A 17,541-nucleotide genomic window follows, 5' to 3' on the forward strand; every position below is an offset into this window, starting at 1 on the left:
ATAATTTCCTAAACCTAAATTCTCTAATAATCATACTAAAATTGGGACTTCCTAAAGCTACTCTCCATGGCCGGATGGCCCATGGCCCGGTTTAGTCATGGAAAAAGCCTCCACGCCGGGTGCCCCTGCATCAGCATCCCCTTCTCCCAAGAGGTTCGTCCCGAACCGTTTGATGAAGAAAATAACGTAATGCACCAGCAAACGGTGAACTCTGTTATGGCGATCCGTAATTCCCACTTTGTTCGACATTTGCCGGAATTTCGAAGAAGAATAAGGACCAAAACACCAACTTCATACCGAATCCAACGTTGCCGGAATTCCTTCTTTTGGTGATTTTGTTCTTTAAGTGTCTTCTCTATATTCTTCTCTAATTCCTAAACTTTTTTCTTCAAGATAGTTTCATCTTTCTTCTTCAATTCAAGATCTCTTCGAACACCATTCTTTTCAAGAGTAACCCTTTCGAGATTATCCATCATTTTCTCAAATTCGGATTGAAGTTTGCTAGTTTTTCCCACTTGGGTTTTGTAAGATTCTTCATGTTTTGATGAAACAACTCTGAGATTGCTCAATTCTTTTTGAAGTTCTTCAATTTCAGTCTCTCTCTTAACCTTTTCCTTCTCAAGATTAGCTTTCTCTTCGTCTATTTTCTTAAACTTTCTTGCTACTTCATCCAAAGTGTTCGAAACTTTCGACTGTAATTCTACTTCACTCTTTTCCATTACAGATATGGTGGTTTTAAGCTTTTCAACTTCCTTTTGTAAGTCATCCATCTTCATCTTCAGATTAGTTCCCTGTTCATTAATCTCTTCCTTCTCTCTAACAAGTTCATCTTTCGCTCTCTTCAGATTCTCAATTGATTTCAAGGAATCAATCAACTTTCCATCAACTAAATCTTTCTCCTTAATCAAAGATTTAATATTTATTTCCCTAACTTTTCCTTCCTCAATAAGTATTTCTTTTTCTTTCTCTAATTGATTCAGTTTCTCCTGAATTTCTAATCTAATTTTATCAAGTTCAATGAAATTTGATTTCAAAGTTTTAGATTCAATTACCTGAATATCGAGATTCTTCTAGATCAAATTCATCTCACGAACAACAACTTCAGAAGAACTTCGTTCACGACCTAACTCTCCATTGACGATATCAAGCTGCTTCTGCAATTTCTTGATCTCAACATCTCGATCAATCTTTTCTTTCTCTATATTACAAAACTTCATCTCCATGTCTGATTTCTGTTCGAGAATTCGATTATTAATCTTCCAGATCCGCTTGATTTCATTATGAGATTCTTCATTACTCTTCTCCAAATCATTCACTAAATTTCTCAATCTATCTTCTTCTTTTTGCCTCTTCTCACGATCGTTATTCACTTCAATTCTGTAATCACTGAACTCCTTATTCACCTCAATAACCTCTTTGATTTTCTCATTTAATTGATCGTTCAGTTCTTTAGCTTCTTCATTCATCTGTTCCTCTAACGCAGCTTCATTCACTAGGGTTAAGTTATGTTTAATCTCAGCTTCCATAGCTTTATCTTGAAGAATCTTCTTCTCTTCCTCTAATGTTTGATTCTCAGCTATAAATCGTTCGATTTCAATTTCAAGATCACTTTTAGATTTCATAAGAGTACTAACCTGATTACGTCGCTCCTTTGTTTCTTTCAAAAGGATATTATTAAGAGTTTTCAAGCTCGTAATCTTCTCCAATGGATTATTATTCTCCATTGTTATTTTAGGTTTTCCTTCGTTCGTAGTTTGTGATGAAGTAATTGCGTAAATACCTATAGCTTCAGCTTCTTCGTACGCTTCTTTTTCTTCTTGTTCTTCTTCTTCGTCGACTTGAACATCGTTGTGAGCGTCTTCTTCAACTTCTTTGTGTTCTTCTCTTTCTTCTTCCTTATTGAAAGTTAAAATAGACGATGAATATGGTTGACGTATTATTGTTTTGATGTCGTTCACCACATGTTGAACCTTAACTAAATCGGGTATTAGCGATGGAACTGTTTCGAAAAAAGACGGTTGTGGTTGTTGTGGTGGTGAATAGGAAAGAGAAGATGATTGTGTTGGTGGTGGAGGTGAATACGGTTGTATAAGAGGTGGTGAATACGGTGCCGGTGTAAAATAAGAGTACGAAGGTTGCGGTGGTGGTGGTGATTGTGGTGAATAATAAGTGTATGAAGGTAGAGGTGGTGAAAACGGTTGTGAATAATAAGAGTACGGAGGTGGTGTAGAAGAAGAATATGGATGTGAAGCTGTATAAGACAATGGTGGGGGTGGTGACGGTGATGATGAATACGGTTGTGGAGGGGTTTCTCGTTCGATTTCTCCCGGATTCCAATGATAATTGTACGAGTCGTTATTCGCATATAAACATGAAGAACATGAGCATTGATTCGTTATCTCTTGATGAGTATAATTTGATTGAATATAATCATCTTGACGAATATAATACGATTGATACTGATGTAACTGCTCTGGAAAAAAATTTCCAGAATCATTAGCCAAAAACTTTGGTGGCTCTGAATACCACATGATGTAGAACGCAGCGGAATTTAAGAATAAAATAAACTAATACGAAGAACGATAAAATAACGATTAAATAACTCTAAATAACTGTAAACTCGATTAAACTTGATTGGGTTTTCTCTTCAACATGCCAATAATGGACAAACTAGATATCCTTTTATAGGATTCTGGACTTTCCTAGATAGACTTGAATTAGACTTTCCTAAATAAATAAAATACTGCAACTTCCTAAATAACTAGACTCAAATCTGGACCTTTCCAATTATTGGAAATACTAAAATAACATAATTTCCTAAACCTAAATTCTCTAATAATCATACTAAAATTGGGACTTCCTAAAGCTACTCTCCATGGCCGGATGGCCCATGGCCCGGTTTAGTCATGGAAAAAGCCTCCACGCCGGGTGCCCCTGCATCACGAAGTATGCTACATTAGGCGGAACTGATGTAACTAATGAAAAGACTTCGAAAGTAATGGAAGGTTGTTTTTATCAAGGGAAAATGATCTTTTAGGTCAATATATTATTAATAATAACTAAAAAGGCATATAACATTTTGTATTAACTAAAAGATGTCAAAACAATATGGGTATTGATACATAAGGTTTAAAATAATATGAGAAATTAATAATAAGGTCATTTTCTAATTTTTTTGGTTTCTAAAATACCCTTAAATATTAGAACTCTCTTTCTCTCTAAAAAAGTCAGATTTTTACTAGGGTTTTTCCTTCTTCTTCTTCTTCTTCCGATTGAGAGGTATGGAAGATGATTCATAAAAGATTTCGTCGGGTTCAAACTGTTTTAGATCAAAATCTAGTTTTGATTCAACTAGAGTTAACGAAAATCACCAATCGAAACTTCGAGATAATCTTGCAAAGAAAACTTCCCTAATCGAAGAGATTGATGGTAATATTTTTGAAGTTGTATCTCTTTATTCTGATCTATCTACCAATTTTCCAGGTTTCTTTCATCATCGTCGTCCTTCAAAGCGATCTCATGGTTACTTGATTAAATTAGAAGTTGTTACTGTGAGTAGGTATGAGGTTTAAGTGTTTGTATTAATGTCTGACTGAGTATGTGACTTGTATTAGTTTGGGTTTTAGTTTCTCTCTATAGTCTGAAGTTATTGTTTTCTTGATTTTGAGAATTTGGGATTTTAATCAAACATAATTATTTCATATTGAGCACTCTCGGGCACTATCTCCTGTAAATTTTAAATTGATGCTTTCAGTCCAATAGGATGAAGAAGGTTCATACGATGGAAAGCTCCGGACAAGCTCAATTTAATGAAAAATCGCTATACAGTTAACTGATATTATGACCCACAACAGTTCTAAGCTTCATATATTAATACCTATAAGACTTATGATCTTACTACTGTTTTTTAATATTATTATTAAGTATTATATGTTATTTAGTTGATACTAGAACTCGTCATATTGTCAATAGGTACGATATGATTTTGTGTGCTCAATTTCTTGTTGTGTTTGAATGCTTGGTTTCTTGTCATTTACTTGATTACGATTGAATTTTTTTCTATGTGTTTATCCTATAACATATTTGATACATCTTCAGTTAATATATCTTTTATGTTCCTTGCCGTAGATTTGAGATGAATGCTTACAAAGTTAATACTGCAGAAATAAATATTTATAGATTAGAAAAATCGTTGGATTTGTTTACGGAGACTTCAAGCTAGCTTGATCTTTGGTGGTACTTGAAGCCTTATTCCATTTCACAATGCCACTGGCTTTGAGTTTGAAGATTGGACATGACAAGAGAAGCCGCAAAACACAACGATATAGTTTAGAAGCGAAGGCAGTGACTAAGTAAGGTTTTTCGCTTTTGGATGGGTAATTATTTTTCTTTCGAGATGGAAGTTTCTCGGTTATGGCGAATGCAATATGGTTTTTTTTGTTAAGGTACCACGAAGATTATCATGTATTATCTCTACTGATATGTAATCTTAAGTTATATCAAAGATCTATAGAAATTTTTATTTTCCTCATTTCATCTCTCAATTACTATATAACATCAAGAGTTCTTCTTTCTCCACTAAAACTTATATTCTCTCATAACACGTTTGCACAACAGATTGTTGCAAACACGTTTGTAGAAAAACATAAAGGAAAAAAATGTTTTTTTTTCTGAGTTTTTTTTTCTGAGTTTTTTTTTTTTGAAAAAAAATATTGAAAGTGAATCTTGTTAGAAAGCTAATGAAAAATCATTTCTAATTATATAATTTTTATAGAAATCCGACATCTCAAACAAAAGTTATATCGATTTAAAGTTTAAAGAAAAATAAAAGAATTTAGTTACACAAAATGACAAAAAAATATATTTTAGTATTTGCACACTTTTTTACCTGAATAATAATTTTCAAGGGTTTTTATACTTTTTCACTTATTTTCTATATTATTTTGACCTATATAGAAATGGTGGCCAATACGCGGACAACCGTTTTTCTTATATGCATAACTATCTTATGTGGACAACGCAAAAAAGTTAAATTTTTATATGGACATCAATTTCTAAGGGGACAAATCTCTATTATTTTCACTCAAGTCCTCTTAGAATCAGATGTATTATTTGATGACCTCTCTCTTTCTCCATAAACTCTAGGTTAGTTTAGTCTTCATCTCTTCTATTACTTGTTCTTCATCATCACCCAAATTTCTAGAGAGAGAAACTCCTTGGGGAAGCATTGGTGGTTATGACATCAAACAAAGGCAAGGGAGTTGTTGTAGAATCTCCCAAAAGACAAAGGTTAGAACCCTAAAACTCTAAAACAAACCATTAAGAAGAAGATGGTACTGATGGCAGAGAAAATTAGAGAAGATGTGGAAGACAAAGATGGATCTGTTGGTTCTGACTCTGAAAACGATGGTGAAGAGGAAGATGAATCTGGTAATTCGGGTTGTGCAAAAATATGGCATAACAGAACATCACTTGCGACGAAAATCTGACATAATCAGAAAACTTGCCAGATTTTCGTCGCAACTTAGCTTCTGTTGTGCAATATTTTCGTCGGTTTTTCTCCGAAAATACGGCATAACAGAAGCTAAGTTGCTACGAAAATCTGGAAAATTGTCCGATTTTGCCAGATTTTCGTCGCAAGTTATGTTCTGTTTTACCTCATCAATGTCATTAATGCCTATTATAGAAACACCCGGAAAAACTTCTTCAGGTGCAGATTGAGGGGTTTTGTCTTCTTCATCCATCTAGGGTTTGATAAAAAAAAATGGTAGAAACTACAGTTTACTTTTAGTAGAAGTGAAGAAAGAAGAATAAGACTAAGAAGAGATTTTGTCTTCTTCATCCATTTAGGGTCTGATAAAAAAAAATGGTAGAAACTACAGTTTACTTTTAGTAGAAGTGAAGAAAGAAGAATAAGACTAAGAAGAAGGAAGAAGATGAAGAAGAAGAAGACAGTTTAGGTTTTCAATCTTTAACTATTATTTTTGTTAGTAGTCCACAAGTTACTCATTATTAGTATTTAAGACTTTATGGAGTTGTCCCCTTATTAAATCAAAGTCAACTAAGTCAAGCATAGTTGACTCGCATCGGACCCAAAAATAGTTGTCCATATAAGAAAAACGGTTGTCCGCGTATTCGCCACCAATAATTACCTCTTTTATCAAGCTACTTTGAACAACAACCCGCCATGTAAAAGAATGGGAGAATACAACGTGAACCATGGATACTGTTCCTTCCTCCAAATTTTACATCTCAAAATTGTTTATTTTATTTCGAAGTCTTCTATAAAATTCCTATTTGTATACTAAGATGATAAGAGGTTAAAAACATCTACCATCGTTATCGAAACATCATTATCCTAAAGTAGCTCAAATTGATCTTTTTTGCTATCCACTAAATTAAATCTCTTAAATGTTTTAAAAAGGGTGAAACCATTTTATAACCTAGAAATCTCTCATGTTACTTATTTTGTAAGATAGATCCATCTCCCCATCCATTTTAAGTTGAAAACGTAACGTTATTTAACAACCAGAATTGGACATAAAAGTACAAGGTTAATTTCAATTAGACCCCCAATTTATGATCAACTAGAATAGCTCCCGTATTTGTGCAGTCTTCTAAAATGACCATATTCCCATGTTTCCACTAGTCGTAACAGCTGATTACCTTACACTGCAACCATATTGGTCGCCCTATCTTTTATCTCTTCCTTCTTCGACTGAACCAACTGCTCACCGACCATACCACTTGACTGTAATGAAACATATCCAAAAGCCAACGAGAAAAAGAACTGAATGAAAGTGTTGCAAATTGAATTGTTTTTCAATCAAGTAAGCCTTAATTTATGATAATTACATTTCACTGCAACGATAATCTCGTATCAAATAATATCGTTTTGGCATTCTTTTCTCGATCTTGTATTTTTCATCCCGTACATTTACATACGGAACAGAACAGAACAAAAAAAATTGTAAGTGACGGAACATTACCCAGGTTTCGCCGCCATTATACTATAGATTTTTGTGAACTCAAATTGTGTTTACCGTTAAAAATAAATCGAAAAGCTACTAGCCGTGTCGTTGGTTCTTCTTTGTTTTTCTACAGCAAAATTACTTCGATCTCTTTAGGAATACGAGTACAGCTATCCCTGTCACAGCAACTGCACCTGCCACAATAATTCCAGTTTGAAGAGATACTTGTGCACTTTTCTGGGTTGTACTTGTGGTATTATTCAATGTTTGCTGCTGTGGTACTTGCTTGTTTGATGACTCCGAATAGTCAAGGTGCAACCTCAGTACCTGAAAAAATGTGGATATAAAATGGTAACACGGCCTCATAGGCACATATTATTCATGATTTGTGGCAAAACATTGGTTGACAATATGATGAAACCGAACGATAGCTAAATGAGTTCTCTGTATTCTGGGTCAATGGGCTATCAGAATTCAGATATGGAAACCGTAATCACCTCACAAAGAGTTTCCAACCAAATAGCTTAATATATCATTTTATCTTGTAACGTTGACGCAGTTTGAGTATCGACATGAATACTTTCCTAAATCACATGCTCGAACATGAATCAATTGGAAGATATTGTCTCTTTGTTTTTTGTGCACCCGGAATTTTTGAAAATATTCGCATCCCATTAATACCTTAGTGATGTGTAGTGAACCATATCGACCAGTTTCTGTTTAGCCAATTAGCCTACTTCAGTTTAGCAAACTAGGGAGTGAATAGTGAAGTCTTGTGGATATGATAAACAACAAACTATCACACCCGATTCTGCTTAATTCATGCGGGCTAGCTAGAATTTTGTCCTATGATAGTGTCCCAACATCGCCCAAAGGGGACGTAATAATTGCAGAATTTCCCAGATTGACGGATTAGCATGAAGAACCTTAGTTTGTCAGATCAACTATCATTCAGGGCAAGATTTACTTCTAACTTCTTAAGGGGTACAGGTTCAAGACACTAATGAAAGAACTTCCAAAAAACTGGCATTTGGTGGATCTAACAGAAATTCTTACCTTCAAACCCACTGATCGAGCATGGCTAATAGCTCCAACAAGGTCACCATTAGATGCAAGTAGAACTTTATCGCCTTCATCATCTTCATACTAGAACAATCAAAAGAAAAAAATAAAAAGTTACACAATTGTTAGATGGATTACACAAACAAAGTTGACCAGCTATATGTAGTCCACAAACGCACCAAAAACTGAGGACGATCCTGTTCATTGGCAGTCCCTTCTCGGCCTATCCTCTCCATGACAGCAGAAACTAGCTCATCCAAATTCTCGGTGCCTGCAAAAGTTCAAAAAACGGAGCATATTACTCTAATATACAGACAATGCATGATTTATAAAAATCGAATTGATATTTCCAAAAAGTACCAGAACTAAATCGATGTACACGACCCTTGCGGTCCTCAAATTTGAATGTAAATGAATTTCCAAGACCAAGAGATGGGTACATAGACTTCCCAGGTTCTACACCATCTGAAGCCATAAATGCAGAAGCTTCACTGCAAGAAAGTTCAGTCGCATTATTACTGAAGTACAGCCAGGTTGAGCCCATGATATAGAAGTAACAATAAATATATTGTACCTCTGAGTGTCATATTCCTCGTCAGGTGGTTCCAAGGCGAGAGCAGAATCCCAGAATTTTTGCATCATTGTGTTTGCCATATCATTGACAGTTCCAGAGCTACCCTCAACCTTTAAGAAAGCAATTTGCATAGCTTACTAAATGAAGTGTAAATTACTAAACAGAAAGGCATCATTAGATAATTCATGTCTATATCCTTCTTCCTCCTAAGTCGTATTATAAAGACAACGTGTATTTCTCCCATTGTCCGTAACAACTTCAATATCCATCATTTACTGATTTACACTCTAGTTGTTAGGGGAGAAAAGTGGAGTGGGTCGAAGGAGTTTGAAATTTGGGGGGCGAGAAACCCTCTAATTGTACAGATTTAAAATTATTTTAGATCTCATATCATAGAATATGGCTACTTGGTATACAACATATAAGACAAATTGGTAAATCATATCTAAAAAAGAAAAATAATGCATACATTTATCCATATAGTAACTTATCTGAATGACCAAATACCAATTTTCCTGTCTCCACTAGTCCACTTAGAAAAACACTAACTTTGAGGCCCCAAATACAAAATTGGGTCTTTTCGAAAAGTGACGCCTTTGACAACATAGTTTACTAGATTGCTAGACTTGCTATATCTGAATGTACAATAGAGCTAAGACCTGACGAATTAATATACTTCAATGGAGACGTAGGCCATATTTATTTATTTGGTCTCACATATGAAATGAAATAAGAGTGGATGCGATCCCACGTAGATAACTGGTGCGGCTTGACATACAGCAAAAGTCAAGAACGCAGGTACATAACTCTTTTAACTGAATAACTTTTTGTGACATGTGGACTGGATAGCAATTGCTTCCGCTTTGACTATTAATATGACTAACTATTATGATCATAGCTGGTTAAAAGAACAAAAGGAGTCAAACAATGTTAAGGATAACATGACAGGTAAGTAAGTCAGTAAGTGCATATGATGAATTAAACTAATAGTGATCATCATGAGATTGCTGGAATATGCTCAGCCATTACAAAAACACATCGAGATGGAAACTCCAACTGTCCAACAGTCACGAGGATTCTGATGAACAACTAAACATACTAAAATTTACAAAGTTATACCAGAAACAGAGAATTAGGGATGAAATCAATACCATGGAAATTGCAGCATGAGTAATCTGCAGTACATCGACACAAGCAACAACACATCCATCTGCAAGATTATTTTCATGAGCATATAAATGTAAGGGAAAAAGGGAGAATGAATGTAGTCAGTTTGTTGTCATGCATATTATCTTTTTATTTAACTATACTTCATTCTTGTAAGTTACATATTGCTTTTACTTCTTAAAGAGAGAGTGAATGCCTACCTCCATCAACAACGGGAAGATGTAAAAACTTGCCATCGTGCATTGTATGCAGTGCATCAAGGATTGTCGTCTCTAATGTTGCACATTCAGGGTTTGGCGTCATTACCTACCAATTGGAACACTGATTGTGAGGTCATGCTAAGAAATTAAATTTCTTCCTGAAATGTTAATGATATAGAGTTATTGACAACTAAATACATGATATCTGTCATGGGTTACTTGTCACTTTGTACTGATTATTTTCCCTCTCCAGTCCATGAGAAACTATTTGTAATCGTGGTTAAAAGTCCCGTGTTGGCATATTGGCTAATCCAACATTACCACTTGCCAAGTGTACACCAGCAGATAAGCTGCATCTGAATTGTCTAATAAATGTTTATCAAATGACCAGGACAAAGTAGATCAAATGTTCAAACATTTGTAACCTAGAATTAGATAAGCATGGTGCACATTTCTGTGGACCAGCATCATTCTGTTGCATCTAGCAAGTTAAAGGTTCTGTTTTAGAGGTGATAAATGAAAATGTAGAGTTCTAAAAGCAAATGACCTTTTCAACCAGAGTCAATTCAGGTGAAAGATTTTGAGCCACGACTCGCATAAGAACATCCTTTGAACTGCATTGGTGCAAGTAATGAGTCATCAGTGAGAACTAAAATAAAGGGGGCGAGAAGATTAACATGCAGATTGCGCATGTAAAATGTGATAATAGAAAAAAAATTCAGAAAAGATAGTAAAAGTGGATAATACGTGAGTATTCCAAGAGGCTTGTTTCCTGTTGTTATAATCACTGAATTCATTCTGAACTCTCGCATCTTTTTGGTGGCCACATAAACCGGATCAGATGGGGATACCATTGCAACCCTGCAAAAATAAGAAGATAATTATAGCCTCAAAATAGTACGAAGAACTAGTTATTAAACAAGATTAGGAGTACTTGGTATTTTCTGTAATTATGCTTGACAAAGCAGGTTTAAACATCCGCTCTCTAAGAGTTTCTATGAAAGCGTAAGGACCTGCAACACGCAAAAAAAAGTCATTAGGTTGAATCTACAAACTTCAGTTAACCAGATACTTCATGCCCTTGAGCTTGAGGTGCTAACAACCAAAATTTATAGGACCTTTAAGCTTTAACACATGGAAAAAAATCACAAATATGCAATACATAATGGATCTTATTATTCCCAATATGTTTTAAGGGTACAGTATATGATTTACTATCCAACAACATTGATTGTAGAGCCGATGATCTCTATTCCTGATGAAACAAAACATGTTCACATATAATACCTTCTAGGCAAAATTAAACTAACCGTTTAAATTGTTTCCCCATTGACGTTCCACCCCTTCCACAGCAGCTGCTATCGCACTACCTTGCTCTGCAGCCTTCTCCATTCTGGATATAGCGTCATACAGGCACTTCGTAATATCCAACAAAGCAATCACTTCACCATTTTCAACAACAGGGAGATGCCTAAACTTTCCTGGAGAAAGAAAAAGGAAATGGAATACAAAGAAACCGACATCAAACCTATATTCAGAACAAGAAAGCAATCCAGAAAACATAGAAAACAAATTTTGATGCATCAGCAACAACTACTACAGTAATAGAAAAAACAAACCTCTGCATTAGCTGATAGGTATTAGCAATATTGCATGTGAATCTTACAAGCATTTATAGACTTGTAACATATAATAGGTTTCAGATATTCAAAAAGATAGATAATAGTCAATCAGCTAACTCGCAAGAATGGCCTATTGATACATAAGAAGTGTGCGAAAAAAAATAACTTAGTTAAGCAGTAGATGAATAAGCTTATGTAATGTGATTCAAACAAAATATCACACCAGACATAATTCAAGTTTAAATGAACGACACTCGTGACTTATGATTATTAGCCTTCATCCATATCCTGAGGCCCCAGGGGTACCCGTTTCTGCAAAGTAACAACTAGCAAACGACTTCAATTTCAGGCCATGTTTAGACAAATTTATCTTCTGTTTAGTTTACTTCAACGACACCATTTGAGTTGCAAAAGATATCAAACAATTAAGAAGAAAATAAGAATGGTTCGACTCAGAGTCTTATTTATGCCACAATCAATACATTTGATATAAAATCATTGAGATTTTCAAAAAAAATGGTGATGAATGTATGAGTCAAAAAGGTGTGACATCAGCTTCATAGTTGGACTCTGGGTAAGAACCAAAGGAAAGAAACATTTCTCCATTTCGAAAGCAGTGCTTAACTGTAATCATGGAATTATAATGTATTCTTTTAGTTCTTAGGACAATCAATCAAATCATGAATGGCATAAACTTAAGTTGTAAAAACTGACCTTGCACCATCTTTTGCAAAGCTTCAAGGGCCAATGAATCTGATGTAACAAAGATAGGACTCCTAGTCATTATTTTCGAAACTATTGTCTGTTCTGGCCTCAACCCTTCTGCAATGACTCTAGTAGCAATGTCCTGATGAACCCAATATCAAAAATAACATAAGCAAACTCTACTACGAATCGACATCTCTTCTTCTCTCTATAGCTCTACCTCTATAGACAAGCATAGACACACAAACCTTATCGGTAACAATTCCTGAGAGTAGGGCATTAGAATCAGTGAGAAGAACAGCATCAACTCGGCGAGAAGCCATTCTTCGACAAGCATCAGACACAGTAGTTCCCTCTGGAATAGTAAGTGCTTTCGATAACCTCAGCTTCTTCACAGTTCTTTCTCCACCAACAGACCTTAATTCAAATAAACAAGCACAACCCATATTCAAAAAACTCACAATAATATGAAATGAAAGAGAATATCAAAACAGAGTTAAGCAAAGAAGTACTCACGATTGGGGAGGAGAAGTTGGTTTGGAAGAATTCCCATTTATGATGTTGTTTCCATTGTCAGTCGCAGCAGATTTCTTCACTATACTTGGACCTCGTTTCGTGTTCAAAAGGTTTCTCCTCTGAGGATGGACTACTTGATTACTCATCTTCAAGACTTCAACCAGTACAAACAAGGAAAAATTAGGGTTTATGAGCAGGATCTATTAGAAAGCAAGTTAATCAAACACACTGTTTTCACAAACCCTAAAAAATCAATTCACAATCCCTAATCTTGTGGAGGTCAAATAGATTCTAATAAAGCATAAGTGATTGAAATAATATAGAAAGGTGAAATCAGAAGAAGTCTCAAGAGGATTAGGGTTTGTGTTCTACTTCGGCTCCTTCTCTCTCTCCTTGGTCGTCCACGCTTCGCCGTTAAATGATGAGAGAGAGAGAGAGAGAGCGAGTTGTTTCCCACGTAATAAATGAGAAATGAAATTCAAAGAAATTTCAAATTTTACACCGTTAAAATCAAACGGCGGTACTGTATTTTATTGAGAGATTTTGACATTAACACCACTCTAGTAGCAATAATAGGTTTACACCCTTATTTTTTTTGAAACATTTTAGATAGACCCTATTTTAACAAAAAATGGAGACCAAACTGGAAATTGCTCGTAAAAGTTGCAAACTTCTTCGAAAATACCCACCCTCTATAAAGTTGACTCTTTCATCTGTTCGTTAAGAAGATTGAGAACAAAATGAAAAACTTTTTTTTCATATTTGTCAAAATCTTTCTCACAGACACCTGAAATAATTCCTCAAATTTAAAAAGATAACATAAACGATAATCGAGAATTAGTTTTGGAGCATCTGAAATAGTCTATGCAAATTGAAGACTTAGTCAATTAAGATTAACTTTTAGGACGCCTTTATTTTTAGTCCAAAAATTTGCTTGATTGTATTTTACCTCCCAATCTTCATTTTCACCTCACCTTCCCCACCACAACTTTCGACACACCAACATTTCCGACCGCCATTCACCAACAATTTTTATATCTCTTTGTTCTTCTCTCTTTCTCTCCCTATTTTTCTTTCTCTTCCTCCCTCTCTCTAAAAAGTTTGATGGGATGATGAAGATGAAAGGGGGCTCCTTTTCGTCAAAATCACTGCAACAGGGCGACACTGCTTCTACACTACTACTATAACGAAGGTGAAAGGGAGGGAGAGATAGATAAAGAAGGGAGAGAAAAAAATTAGTGTTAAGTGGTGATCGAAAATGATAGTGGTGGTCGGAATTTGTGAAGGTAGAGGTGAAGATGAAGTTTTAGGCCAAAATTCAATCAAGTAAATTTTTTAGAAGAAAAATAAAAATTCTCCCTAAAACAAAGTCTTTATGTTCCGGAAACTATTGCAATGCAAAATTGTGGTCATTTCATAACCACATGCCCATTGGATTACAAAGTTTTTGAAATTGAGAATAAAAAATATTTAGAGTTTTTTTGTTTCAAAAATACTAGTGTTAGTGATAGACATTTTCAAAAATTTAGAACTAAAATAGGAAAGAGATTCTTGATTTTTACAAATAAAGAAGTGGAGAGAAATAAACCTTTCAACCACAAAGATATTCGATCGATTGATACCACAAGAATATGGTCATAATATATTTAGAAAGAGGGGAATATACCGGACAGATAGTTTGGTCGATATTGTTTAACTGCGACATTCAAAAACGTTTTTTTCTTTGAATTGTCGGTTTCAAAATCACAGGTTACAAACTACCCAAACTCAAAAACATTATCTTTTATGAAAAACACATATAACTATTGAAACGTGGTTGGTCTATTTACCCATCACAAAATACTCACCCTATCCTCACCCCATCTCTTAAATCCATCACTCACTCCAAATGAAATAAAGAGTTAGTGAGAGAAATAAGTTAGAGAGAGGCAGAGAGAGAGAGATAAAGAGCTTAAAAAATGGCTCAAACAATGATGCTAATGTCAAATGTATCAGCAGGGAACTTTGGTTTAAATTTGAAGAGAGAACCATTGCTTCTTAAACCTAAGTCTTTATCTCATCTCTTTCTTCCTTCTTTACCATCAACTTCTACTTCTACTTCTTCAAGAACATTTACTCCTTTTGCTCTTTTTAAATCAAAAACCAAAGCCCCTGTCAAAAAGGTAAAATTGTTTGTTTGCACATTCTCTCTAATGTCTCTCTTATAAAATTCTAATACAATTTTGTGGTCTTGATTTTTTTTTTGGGATAGGTAGTAGAGCCGAAGCCAAAGGTCGAAGATGGTATTTTTGGAACGTCGGGTGGAATCGGGTTCACCAAACAAAATGAGTTGTTTGTTGGTCGTGTTGCTATGTTGGGTTTCGCCGTAAGTATATTTTCTTTTTTATGCTTTTCTTTTATTTTCAGCACATCTTTTCTAAAAAAAATTGATAATCGTGTGAATTTTGAAAGGCTCTAAGGTAAATGTATTTGAATGTATGTTTCCACACGTACAAAGATACCCAATTTTTACGTGTACACTCCTAACTGAATTCAACAAAATAAGAAAAGATGAAGGTAAATGTATTTGAAATACATGAAGGGAACATTAGTGAACAAAATAAGAAACACATGAAGGGAAAATTATCACGTCAAACTGAATTCAACTATTTTTTTTTGTCGACCAATTTTACTTGTCGCCACCCTATAACCCTATCCCTTATGTGAGGGGTGCGCGGTGGGCTTCCATTTATAAAACTAATTTTCCTTTTCTGTGCGGAAACTCCAAGGGTAAATGTTAAACCACACAAGGCTTTTGACACAAACAATTTGCTACATTTTTGAGAGGTCCAAAATGTGTCACCTCATCATTTGCCATACAATCAAGTCATACACTAAAAATTATATTTGAGCAAAAATATATTTAGAGCGAGAGAAAAGGGTTAAAGAAGGATATTTACAAAAAAAAAAATGATGAGTTTTGGGTTGTTAGAGGTTGTACATTAAAATTTACTTAAACAAATTAGGGTTATATATTGTATCTAACACATCTTAAGTTATAAAGTCGTTTATTTTTGTCGAACAATTGTTAAAATGGTACTTTCCCAACAAATATGACATGAACATTGACATGAAAAGCAAGTTTTCATTAGTCACTAATGATAATTTATCTAGTTCTTTGATTTGCTTTCTATGTCATTACTAATAAAAGTTCTTGTCATACTGGTTGGGAACATAACATTTGTGTTGTTCAAACCTTCCAACTAATCGTACCAATTGCAGTATTAGTTAAAGGTAGAAATTTGCTTTTAAGACGTACGTTAGGAAACCCCTAAGCTACAAGGGCTAATAGTGATGATATGTTTGCAACTGTAGGCATCCATATTGGGAGAAGCAATAACTGGTAAAGGAATTCTATCACAATTGAATTTGGAGACCGGGATTCCAATCTATGAAGCAGAGCCTCTCCTACTCTTCTTCATTCTATTCACACTCTTGGGAGCCATTGGAGCTCTAGGTGACCGTGGTAAATTCGTCGACGACCCTCCCACCGGACTTGACAAGGCCGTCATACCCCCTGGCAAGGGTTTCAGAGCTGCTCTTGGTCTCAAAGAAGGAGGTACACATTTTTTCTTGTTTTAGTTATTCAACATTTGATTGTTATAATTTTCTTTTCTCGCGTTTAGATAAACTATCGTCATATCAATTTAGTTGTACAAATAGACTTTATTGTTAATTTACTTTTTTGTGATGTTCTAAAGGACCACTATTTGGATTTACAAAATCGAACGAGTTATTCGTGGGAAGATTAGCTCAACTTGGGATTGCATTCTCTATCATTGGAGAGATTGTTACTGGAAAAGGAGCTTTAGCACAACTAAACATCGAGACCGGTGTACCAATTGGTGAAATTGAACCACTTGTTTTGTTCAATGTTCTCTTCTTCTTCATTGCTGCATTAAATCCTGGTTCTGGTAAGTTTGTGACAGATGAAGAGGAAGAATAGGAGAAGGGTTAATCTTATATGAACAAGAAGAATCTCATTAGTGTGGTTTAAGTGATGAGTAAGATTTCATTTGTCTTTGTTTGACTTTTTATCTATTTGGTTTTGTTTAATGAATACTATAGAATGGTCAATGGTGTAAAACTCTTGATTTGTCCTTGTATTAAGTTAGGTGTGTCATCATATCTTCCAAGAAACTCTTTAAATTATCTTTCACTTCATTTTCTAAGTTTCTCTAATCCTAACGAGAGCTATTGGTAGAGCTTTATCGAGGTCATTCTGATCATAAGTTAAGATAAATGAGTCTCGTATATCTCACTAGACATACTTAAATTATACAATGTGAGATGATAAATCATATCATCTCAAGTTTATGTATACATGCTAATTCCTAATTTGCCCAACGTTTGACGAATTCATCCTTTTTAAGCTATCATATATTTGACTTAAAGAGTGTTTAACTCCTTGCTAACAATTTTGTTTTTATGCAATTGGACCAGCTTTTTCTCCTTACAATTTTACCCATTAGTTTGATGAGAACTATCTCCAACAAAACTTTACCCTTTGTGAATCAACTAGAGAAATAAGAAAAGGATAAATAACAAAGAAATCTCTAGTAGTCCATGCGGATGCAAGTATCAATTAAGATGTCATAATAAACTTATCAAAAAATATTATGTGTACAGATCTCACAAACTCTATATACACAAATACCTAATTAACACGAATTACTGTTTCGAAC

The 17,541-nt window shown here is 34.7% G+C and overlaps 3 protein-coding genes across 3 annotated transcripts; 1 reads left to right on the top strand and 2 right to left on the bottom strand.

Moving 5' to 3' along the window:
- Positions 1 to 430: 430 nt before the first annotated feature.
- Positions 431 to 2,936, bottom strand: LOC147534906 (uncharacterized). Its single transcript, XM_086646449.1, has one exon. It carries the CDS (start codon positions 2,529 to 2,531, stop codon positions 1,071 to 1,073), a length of 1,461 nt encoding a protein of 486 aa, XP_086502575.1. The 5' UTR covers positions 2,532 to 2,936; the 3' UTR covers positions 431 to 1,070.
- Positions 2,937 to 6,801: 3,865 nt separating this feature from the next.
- LOC147534907 (CBS / octicosapeptide/Phox/Bemp1 (PB1) domains-containing protein) lies at positions 6,802 to 13,322 on the bottom strand. The gene is made up of 15 exons (XM_086646530.1): positions 13,190 to 13,322; positions 12,818 to 12,971; positions 12,550 to 12,718; positions 12,311 to 12,443; positions 11,285 to 11,455; positions 10,909 to 10,987; positions 10,722 to 10,835; positions 10,522 to 10,588; positions 9,975 to 10,080; positions 9,759 to 9,817; positions 8,608 to 8,717; positions 8,394 to 8,524; positions 8,213 to 8,304; positions 8,028 to 8,117; positions 6,802 to 7,298 (listed from the first exon to the last, which is right to left on the bottom strand). Exons 2-15 carry the CDS (start codon positions 12,961 to 12,963, stop codon positions 7,110 to 7,112), a joined length of 1,656 nt encoding a protein of 551 aa, XP_086502656.1. The 5' UTR covers positions 12,964 to 12,971; positions 13,190 to 13,322; the 3' UTR covers positions 6,802 to 7,109.
- A 1,166-nt stretch (positions 13,323 to 14,488) lies between these two features.
- NPQ4 (Chlorophyll A-B binding family protein) lies at positions 14,489 to 16,996 on the top strand. Its single transcript, XM_086649414.1, has 4 exons — positions 14,489 to 14,979; positions 15,069 to 15,182; positions 16,172 to 16,415; positions 16,558 to 16,996. The coding sequence occupies exons 1-4, from the start codon at positions 14,776 to 14,778 to the stop codon at positions 16,800 to 16,802; spliced, it is 807 nt and encodes a 268-aa protein (XP_086505540.1). The 5' UTR covers positions 14,489 to 14,775; the 3' UTR covers positions 16,803 to 16,996.
- Positions 16,997 to 17,541: the final 545 nt, after the last annotated feature.

Source organism: Eschscholzia californica, unplaced genomic scaffold, assembly GCF_041429995.1.
Source record: "Eschscholzia californica isolate CP2 unplaced genomic scaffold, dmEscCali1.0.p SCAF_6, whole genome shotgun sequence".
Classification (NCBI taxonomy): domain Eukaryota; kingdom Viridiplantae; phylum Streptophyta; class Magnoliopsida; order Ranunculales; family Papaveraceae; genus Eschscholzia; species Eschscholzia californica.

Bases quoted from the DNA above. Each gene is read 5' to 3' on its own strand.
- NPQ4 (XM_086649414.1), top strand. From the start codon at position 14,776: ATGGCTCAAACAATGATGCTAATGTCAAATGTATCAGCAGGGAACTTT. The intron at 14,980-15,068 runs GTAAAATTGTTT...TTTTTGGGATAG, and splicing joins CCAAAGCCCCTGTCAAAAAG to GTAGTAGAGCCGAAGCCAAA. The intron at 15,183-16,171 runs GTAAGTATATTT...TTGCAACTGTAG, and splicing joins TTGCTATGTTGGGTTTCGCC to GCATCCATATTGGGAGAAGC.
- LOC147534906 (XM_086646449.1), bottom strand. From the start codon at position 2,531: ATGTGGTATTCAGAGCCACCAAAGTTTTTGGCTAATGATTCTGGAAAT.
- LOC147534907 (XM_086646530.1), bottom strand. From the start codon at position 12,963: ATGAGTAATCAAGTAGTCCATCCTCAGAGGAGAAACCTTTTGAACACG. The intron at 12,719-12,817 runs GTGAGTACTTCT...ATTTGAATTAAG, and splicing joins CCAACTTCTCCTCCCCAATC to GTCTGTTGGTGGAGAAAGAA. The intron at 9,818-9,974 runs GTAGGCATTCAC...ATAATCTTGCAG, and splicing joins TCTTCCCGTTGTTGATGGAG to ATGGATGTGTTGTTGCTTGT.